The sequence below is a fragment of the Neolamprologus multifasciatus genome, chromosome 12 (assembly GCF_963576455.1).
Source record: "Neolamprologus multifasciatus chromosome 12, fNeoMul1.2, whole genome shotgun sequence".
Taxonomy (NCBI): Eukaryota; Metazoa; Chordata; class Actinopteri; order Cichliformes; family Cichlidae; genus Neolamprologus; species Neolamprologus multifasciatus.
Genome location: NC_140450.1, coordinates 37,249,157 through 37,259,266, shown reverse-complemented (window position 1 = coordinate 37,259,266; position 10,110 = coordinate 37,249,157). Strand labels below are relative to the sequence as shown.

Below are 10,110 nucleotides of genomic sequence, written 5' to 3'. Positions count from 1 at the left end.
CCCATAACTATCGTAAAACGCTACGACCGGAAGTAGACACCTTTCGCGCATGCGGGGTACCGATCGGGTTTCCGGTACGGATCGGGTAGCGACAGTTTGTCTTCTCCTCCAAAGCCTGTGGCCTGCCTAGGTCTCTTTCTGGGTGGTTCATTGTCATCTTCGGTTGTCTCAGTCCCAGTTCCGGCCAGACGACCAGGACTGCCTGACAAGGCTACCTATGGATGCAGCAGTCAACCCAGGGGCAGCTCCTGCAAGAGGCTTGGGACAGATGCTGTACTGCTCAGGAGATGAGGAGCAGCCTATGCATTTACTCTTCTAGAGCAAGGGAGCACAGGGTTTCTGCACTCGAGCCTGGTCCTGACGTTCTAGCCTGGGGTCCTAGTACGAAGGAGGCTCCGACCTGCCCTGTGGCAGACTTAGGCAGGATTTAAGTATTTTTTGTGATAGGCACATCTTCCGGGGCACCGGGGACCCTATGGCTCCAACTGTGGTGGCATCACCTTCTCTGGGCAACTGCCTGATTGTGTCAGTCAGCCCTTCTTTGGGACTGGGTGCTTGGTGCCCATCATTGGCAGCCTTCCTCTCCTATGTCAGCCTAGTGTCATACGGATCAACCATAGCGGCTTTCTCTGAGGCCAGTTGTGCATCTGCAGGCTCTTGCCTTCTAACCCCTGGCTTGGCCTCTGTATCTCGCCCAGGCCTTGACCGGGCTGGTGTGTCTATATGTATATTTGTAAATACTTTGCTTTGCAACACTGTGGGGTTTCAGTTGCACCGTCTCCTCACGTGGTGTCTTAAAGAGTTAGCCAGTACATAAGCAATGTGGGAAGGAGTGAAAAGATAGTGTCGATATGATAGAGAATTGTTGGTTATATTTGAACCCTTTATTGATGATAGGATGGCCAACGGGCCCATTTTCAAAAGCAGTCTTTAAACGACTGTAACTCAGTTGTCGTTTACACGTCAGAGAAGATGTGAATGGCCTCGAAAAGAAGAGAAGCTGGAGTTTACAGGGATATTCAATGAATTACGATAGCACAAAGCGTTCACAAGCTACTGCTGTGTGAACACAAAGGAAAACTCAACTCAACCTAGATTTTACCATGTGCAGTTTGCATTACCGTAACTCATCAACCATTTGAGCTAGAGAAAAAATTCACATGGTTTTCTTTTACTGAAAGAAAAGAGGCTGAGCATTATGGGGACATTTGGTGTATTAAGGTAGCACAAACCATTCGAAAAGCTACTGCTTTCTGCAAAAAGAAGAGTCAACTCCCCCTAGACTTTACCATGTGCGGTTTGCACTACCGTAACTCACCAACCATTTGAGCTAGAGAAAAAATTCACATGGTTTTCTTTTACTGAAAGAAAAGAGGCTGAGCTTTACGGGGATATTTGGGGTATATTTGGTGTATACCATTTGGGCTAGAGAGACATTTCAAATGGTTACTGAAAGACAAGAAGGCGAGCTTTACAAAACTTCATGGTGCATCATTAGAAAGGATAAGCAGCAACGGTCCAGTCACATATAAGATTTACCAAATAAGTCCAGGCAGCCTAAATGATGCTTGGTCAATAAAGGGTTAACATCTGTTTTCTGAGATAGAAACTATCTCTCCAGCTTCAGGTCACTCTAAGACACATTCCAATTAAAACCATCACTGGTTTCACATCTATATAGCTGTTTTAAAGGGAAGCTGTGGGGCACGGCCAAGTTAGCTGGAATGTCTTTAAAAAAGTATCCATGCAGCATGACCAAAGGTGGGGGAGGATATCCTGTAAATATGGAATATGTAATGGTGTGGAGCGATAGTCTCTCAATCAGAGAACCACGGTTACAAAGTAACCAATAATACACTACAGTGATCCAGTCCAGTTTGTTAAACAGAAGCAGATAGATAATATATTTGCTCATGGTCAAGGTCAAGTTTATTTATATAGCACATTTCCATGCTGCACAAAATGCTTAACAATGTAAAATGCCACTAAAAAAAAGTAAAACAATGATGGAGTAAAATATAGATAAAAAACAAACAAATTAATAAAATAAGTAAATAAAAACAACTAAAACAGCAACTAAGGCTGTTAAAACCAAAATTTTTAGGTCAAAGTGTGTTAAAAGCCAGACCAAAAAAATGAGTCTAAAGTAACGATTTAAATTGATCAAGTGTTTGTGCAGACCTAATATTTAAGGGGTAGACTATTTCAAAGTGTGGCCCTGCCACAGAGACAGCTCTGTCACCACAAGACTTACATTTAGTCCATGGAATGGATAACATCAGTTTTGAAATTGACCTTGAAAAAAATGTTCATGCCTTTTTATTAATTTGTCATTTATTAAATTTTCACAGCACATTCTGCACCACATCTCTGTGCGTTCATCATTTGTTTGAAGCCAGCTCACCTCCTGCAACCACTTGTCCGAGAATACGCGCTTCTTTTGTGGTTTGGACTCCTTCTGACATTTCTTTGGAGGTGGAGGAACATCACAGTAATTGCTTAAAGGAGCTTCTTCGACATCTTTAAGAGTTCTAAACAAATGTCTGTCCTCCTCCAGAAAATCTTATGTACGCAAACACGCGTTGCAACTTCTTATCTTGTGCGCGTTTTTTATTTTGACAGCGAATACGCACCTGCGGACCACTTATGTGCAGCCCTGGTTATTTAGCTCGTCATATTGCAGCCACAGAAATTCTTTTGTCCATGAAACCATAAAGCTGCACTTTCTTTTTGCCTTATAGTCTGATTTGTCATAACGTTTCCGTTTTGTGGTAAGCTTTTCTTTGGCTGTCACTTCTTCACCCTGACCTGTCTTATTTGGCTCAGCAGAACTAAAATATATATCCTGCTGCTTTGACACACGCACTCACATAATGCTCAGCGATTCTCTGCGCGATCAACCTCTCACATGTTTAAGCTGCTGGAGATTTCACTTGTCATGTTTGCATAGTAAGCTAACGATTGATAAGATGATGTCAGAGGAATTGGTGCGCAAATTATCATCACTCACCAATCAGTGCTGTCGCTCTCTATACACAGTTCGCGCGATTGCAAAGTGAAAGCAAAAAACAAGCGCAAATTCAAATTCACAAGCGATTTCAATATGTCACATATTCACAGTGGCTCACCGATGCCAATGACATAATTACCCAGCTACATTTCCGAAAGAATGCAAAAGCATTGACATATATTTTTCCTTCCTACGATAGGCCGACGGGCAGGGCAGGGCAACCCGACTGGAAAAATCGCTAGCCCCAGGACGTCGGGCTAGCGATTTTGCGAGCCCTGTATCTGATTGAGGAATCACTCATCTTTGGAAAAGAGAGTTTATTACAGAGGAATGGCTCTTTCCAAAATAAAAGCTATAATATACGCTTCTTCTGGGCTATATTCTCAGCAGCATATTAAACATATCAGGTCCCCATAAGGAGAATCATGTGCTAACCGCTGACTCCGGTAAAGTTTGTAGCATGCCTGCTTGTTGTTTTTCTCTGCTTCCACTTGTTTTTGCACTAGGATGATGTCGGCGTAAATGTGCAGTCATATTCGTTGTGTTCCCACTAGTGCTGTCAGCGTTAATCTGAAATGAGGTTAACGCCACAACACGGCAAATCTCCGTTAACGAGCTACCGCGGATTGCCCCGTGTGTGGGGCTGGACAGCCAACACGTTAACGAGCTAACTGCGCTAACACACTAGTTCCCACCCATGTAATTGAGCATTGCGTGGCACATCCAACATACTGTTTTACTTTAGTCCATGACACGCTTACCTTCAGGGTCATACATCACATGAAAACCAAAATAGTTCCAAACGCCACATCTGAATGAGGGTGGGGGAGGTTCAATTTGCCATGTTGCAAGGAGAGCTTAACTTCTGTCTCGCTAGCTTGCCCTGCGGTCAGTGAATCTGTGTTCGACTACTCCGCCTAGGCTGCACTGTCGAGCGCAGATCCACTGAGCGCTCAACACAGACAGCACCGTCAGAAGGAAAGTTGATAAAATAAATTAAAAATGCTGTATTGTTCGATACATATGCGTACCGAACTGAAAGCACTGTATCGAACGGTTCAATATCGATACGAGTATCGTTGCACCCCTATTAGATAGGTATATAATATATATAAATATCAGATAAATAAGACTTTGATTTAAAGATTGTAAGGAATAAATTCAGCATGAGGAGGTGCTGCTCAGTGAAGAGATTCTTTAACACTGATGTCATTGAAGCCCCTCACTCTGAATGATGGGCTCATCATACTGCTTGAATCATTAGCTGAGAAAAAAGTTGCATAAAAACAGAATAAATGTAATTTTGCAGAGATACATGCAGATGCACTGATTGCAGCGGTGGAGAGAGTCACCAAGACAGGAGTCAAGCAGTCTGATAAATAACATAATTGACAGATTTTAACCTTTAGAGTTTTAATAAATATGCAAACATTTTAAGTAAACCATAGCAGAAAGTGAAGGTCAGCAGCAAGTGTACGTCACACTAATGAATCTGAAAACATTTGTACATTTGACTCTCACAGACCTGATATGTTGGATCACATTAGGAGACACTCTTTGTTCAAGCTGCACCTCTTCCCTCTCTACACTTTCCCAGTATCTGGTTTGCATCTGTACAGCATGAAATTGATCTGAACTTCATCATCAGGCAGTGTGTTTTCTCACAAATCCTTTAATAGTTTTTAATAGTTTGGAATGTGTGTAAGTGATGTTTCATTTCTTATGCTTTTTACTGTTGTCAGTGTCACACAGCACTGTTCTTTAAGTTTACCAGCTGAGGATTGTTCACATTACAGAGAGAATCACAGTTCATTATGAGTATTTTCTAAATAAACACCAGGAAACAGTACAACCTGCAGAGCCAGAAGCTGGCTAACATACGTGTTTTATGTGGATTATATTCACAGTTGAGACTGTTGCTCAGCGTCATACTGAAGCCGCTCCTCTTCCTTGAATGACATGAAAGCTGATGACTCCTCCCTCTGTTGCCTTCTCTACACAGTGAGTCATCTCTTCATGTATGCAATATTTCCTGTTTCTGTGTTCAGATCCACAGTGAATCGACTTGTTAGCTGTTTACAGAGTTTAGGCTCAGATTTGATCTTCTGGAAAGAAGTGAAAATGGCTCAAAGAGGACTTCAGCTGGATCATGAGAGGTTCTCCTGTCCTATCTGTCTGGATCTACTGAAGGATCCAACTACTCTGTCCTGTGGGCACAACTACTGCATGAGCTGTATTACGAAACGCTGGGATGAAGAGAGTCAGGGAGGAATCTACACCTGTCCTCAGTGCAGACAGATGTTCAGACCAAAACCAGTTCTGGGGAAAAACACCATGTTAGCAGACTTTCTGGAAGAGCTGAAGAAGACCAGGCTCGAGGCTGCTCCTCATCCTCAGCCCTATGCTGGACCTGGAGATGTGGCCTGTGATTTGTGCAGTGGGAGGAAGCTCGGGCTGATGAGGGATGAGATCCAGCTGAGGAACCAGGAGCTTCAGCAGCAGCTGGACGCCATCTGTGGCAAATATCTAAAGGACAGCCAGACCATGTTCAGCCAGCTGCTCCAACCGGTGGAGGAAAAAAGCTGTGAGGTGCAGCAGCAGATCAGATCCCAGCAGCAAACTGAAGTGAGTCAACTGAACGAGCTGGAGAGTTCGTTCTGAGTTTCATCTCCAGGGTTTTTCCACACAATGGACACTCCAGAGTGGTCAGTGCCAAAATGGAACCAAAATGAAAACATTTAAAAAAGAAACATTTTAAAATTCAGCTCTCAGTTTAATATCAAACAATAGTTCATAAACTCAAATACGGTTATTTGTCCTGCAACAGATAAACTGCAGGTTCTGGTTCTGACTATGCAGTCAGTCAGCCCAGAGGTTAGGAGTTTGAATTTGCTGTGTAGAGTTTTAATGTATTCTCAGTCCAGAATATTCAGCTTATTTCATTTTGTTCTCATAATTTAGCGGATCATAAAATATATTCAGTTTTCAAAGTTATCAAAGTGTTTGCTGGGAAACTACAACTCCTGAATCTGAGTGTGTTTACTGCTGTACCTGGTTTCTGTGTTTTCATGTGTTTTAAATGCAGATGATTGAGGATGGGGATGAAGAGGAAGTGCTTAAGAACCTGAAGTCAGTGGTACCACCAGAATGTTTTGAATGTATGTAGAATTATTCATATTTGCTTAGTTATTAAAAAGGGGCCATCTGCTGTGACTGGTTGGGACTCAGGGAAAGAAAGCAGGTCAAAGACATGTGGTGGAAGAGAGCCAGCTAATGATTAACAGATGATGCACTGAATGTTTCTTTTTACTCACCTTTTTTGTCTTAAAAATATTCTAGATTTAAACAAATATTTTTGTAAATGCTAATATAAAGGTTATTGAATATATGAGATGTGTGATTATGTATAAGTGTGTGTGTTCCATCTCTGTAGATGCTGAAAAGTTGCTGAAGTCGAAGTCAGTTTCCCACTTTGAGCTGTTGAAACTCTACAGGGTTTTGGCAGAGAAACTGCAAGGTATACTCAAAGGTTTTTTTTAAAAATCCCTCTCATTAGGCCTGGAATGTAAGGCTGGTGCCTCTGCACGAAGTGTCTTACCACTGCACGCGGCTATCTATTAGATTCAATTGAGAACCCAGAGCGTTTCATAAGGATGTGGAAGGGCACCTTTCGCGTTACCATAAGACGCCTAGTGGCGTGACAAATCGTCAGTATGATACACGTTGGGAAGAGGCCTTGGAGCTTGGCCCTGGGCAGTATCTATGCTTTTCCTAGGACTGCGCTCTTCTGCAAAGAGATCTTGGATGTCATTCTTGGGATCTGCTGGAGCCACTCATGTAGCTTGGGAGTCACTGCCCCGAGTGCTCCGATTACCACTGGGACCGCTGATACCACTTGGTTATGGCGTTGTATGTTTGCACTGCCTGCTAGCATCTTGCACCCTGCTGTTATGTGCTGGATTGTCTCTGGGGGATCTTTACACAGCCTGCACCTGGGATCTTGCCTGGTGTGATAGACTCAGCCTCTATGGAATTTGTTCCTGTGCTGCCATGATTAGTGCCTCCTTGCTGTCTTTCAGTCCACCTTTGTTCAGCCACTGGTAGGATTTCTGAATGTCAGCCACCTCCTCTATCTTTTGGTGGCACATACAGTGAAGGGGCCTGTCCTTCCATAATGGTTCCTCCTCTTCTTTCGTGGGTTTCTGTTGGCCGAGGTATTCACTGACAACATGGTCACTTGTGACCATCTTTCTGATGTACTCATGTTTGCTGTCTCATCCTGGACTGTGGAACTGACACTCACTAGTCCCTGCCTCCTTCCGTTTGCTTAGCATACAGCCTCATGGTTCTGGATTTGGAGTGAAACCCTCCATGCATGGAAAGGTGCTTCCTTCCTTCATGTCAGTGGCTTCTATTTCCTCCTTCAGTGAGCTTATTATCCCAGCAGAGTATCTGATCACTGACAGTGTGTAGGTTTATTGCCTGGATCTTGTTCTTGCCATTCAGCTGACTCCTCAGGACTTCCCTGACCCTCTGCAGGTATTTGGTGGTTGCAGCTTTACTAGCAGCCTCTTAATTGTTCCCATTGTCCTGTGGGATTTCCTGGTACTTGAACATGTCCCCAATGTCTGCAATTTTGCCTTCTGGTAGTTTGATCCCCTCAGTTCTACCTTCCCTCTCTTAGTTACCATCTAACTATGCTTCTCCAGCCAGAATCGCATTCCAGTATTGTTGCTGTTAGTCCTCGTGGTGTGGATCAGTGAATTGATGTCTCGTTCACTCTTTGTGTACAGCTTGATGTCATCCATTTAGAGCAGGGGTGTCGAACTGCAGGCCTTGAGAGCAGGTTTTAGATCTCACCCTGGGTCAACACGACTGAATCAAATGATTAGTTCATTACCAGGCCTCTGGAGAACTTCAAGACATGTTGAGGAGGTCATTTAGCCATTTGGATCAGCTGTGTTGGATCAAGGACACACCTAAAACCTGCTGGACACCGGTCCTTGTGGCCTTGAGTTTGACACACCTGATGTAGAGGATGATGAAGAGAGGTGGCTGTAGAGTGGATGACAACTGGGGGGGGGGGGGGGGGGCATCACCATGAAGGGGTCTGAGTAGAGCCATTAGTCCTCCATTTTGAAAGGAGACACTTCAGGTCATTCAGTCATGTCCTCTGAGGTGAAGGCCTCAGAGTGGCCCTGGGACTCACTGGAGAAAGTATATCTGTTGGTTGGTCTCCAAATGTCTCACTGTACTTCCCCTCAAATGAGCTGGACAAGTTGGTTTGGGGGAAGGAATTCACAGCATCCCTGCTTAAACAGCTTTCTCCATGACTGGGTCCCGGATAAGTGGTACAAAATGGATGGATAGATGGAACATTAAGACTTTTACTTTGGGTCCGTTGAGTGCATTATGTTGATACTTAGTTTTATTTAAATTGTATTTGAATACAAGCTTTAGTTTTAGATCTAAGCATGTAGTATTTAATGTTTCTCACCAGCAGGTCATAATATACCTAATAAGTCAAACGTAATCAAATGTTCATCTTTTTTGTATTCAGTATCAGTTCTGAACTTTATCTCTCCTTAGAAGGAAGAATATCCAGACAACCAACACAGTCTGCAGAGTCCAGTCACAGATATTTCATTCCCTTTCCATCAGGTTCCTAAACATTTTAAAAGTTAAACAGTAATAAATAAATAATAAATATTTAATCTTTCTGAGCAACAAACTAACCATCTTCATGACCATTTTTAGTGTTTAGATCCACAATCAAGGTCCGTTACATCACTACGGGTACCTTTTGTATTGAAAATATAATAAAACAAATGGCCACGGAGTTGAAAAATGTGGAGATCACACGCAGAGAGGAATGTGACATCATCATAGTCTTCTGTCCAATTATAGCCCGTGTTGGATCAGATGTGGAGGCAGCCCTGAGAAGAGAGGAAGGTAAAAGAAAAAAACATTTTTTGTTTTTTGCAAAATGCTGACAGTGGAGGCTCTGCAGATAATTTATGCCCACTCAATCTACAAAGTGACTACAGATGTTTCTGCAGTTGTGACATATAATGTGACATATATGAATGTTCTTAAAACATATATGCATTTGTTTTTGTCTCCATTTCAAACACATCAATTTCAGATCAATCAGCCAATAAACGTCCTTAGCATGCAGGATATGTGAACACAGAAGATTGCAGGAAATTATAACATTTTGCTGAGTCTGAACAACCCGTTAGATGTTCATATCCACGCATCCGTTGTCTCATGTATTAAACAGGAATCCAAACATACACAAACTTCACTGAAGTTCATTGAAGTTTCTTCAAGTTTAAATATAAGGCTATACAAGGCTTATAGCCTTGTTTACATATTTAGTGAACTGAACCTCTACATATGTTTTAAGTGGATGTCCATGTTCTCAAAAATGAATCTATAAACTTTTTCTCTCTTTTATCTTTTAGTGTCATCGAGTGATAAACCTGTCATTCTGGTGCTGATGCATCACACCCGAGATGTTGATTATTCATCTGGAGGAAGAAAATGGGCTCAAAATGATCCAAAAGTTGTGAAGGAGGTTGTTGTTCTCTTCCATGAGACTGAGGAAGGATTACTGGAGTGTGACACAAACAAGGAGGCTATCAAAGAAATACAGAAGGTGTTACAGAAGCACGCCAAAAATAGTTCGTGGTTCTACTAACTACAGATATATATATATATATATATATATATATATATATATATATATATATATATATATATATATATATATATACACACACACAAATCACATCAATAGTGATTTAATGGTTTTGTGATTAATGTTTTCTGATTTGGAGCAACACACAGCAGTAAGAACAAAATGAAACCAAATAGTTACCGTAGAGTGAGGAAACTGATTATCTTTCTGTGTGTTACTGATCCTGCTGATCAATGAGATGTTCATAAATGTTAAGCTTTATCATAGATGTTCATCATGTAAACATGTGGTGGTCAGTCAGTCTGTTTTTCTCAGGAAAAATACTGAAATTTATTATAATCTTTATCACCTTTACTGTGTGGGATAATTAAGAATTCTAACATAGAAAAAATAAAGA

At 42.0% G+C, this 10,110-nt stretch overlaps 1 protein-coding gene across 1 annotated transcript; it reads left to right on the top strand.

The window, feature by feature from the left end:
- Positions 1-5,012: 5,012 nt before the first annotated feature.
- Positions 5,013-10,110, top strand: LOC146507501 (uncharacterized). The gene is made up of 6 exons (XM_085181545.1): positions 5,013-5,635; positions 6,096-6,168; positions 6,444-6,527; positions 8,600-8,671; positions 8,768-8,962; positions 9,478-10,110. The coding sequence occupies exons 1-6, from the start codon at positions 5,027-5,029 to the stop codon at positions 9,711-9,713; spliced, it is 1,269 nt and encodes a 422-aa protein (XP_085037671.1). The 5' UTR covers positions 5,013-5,026; the 3' UTR covers positions 9,714-10,110.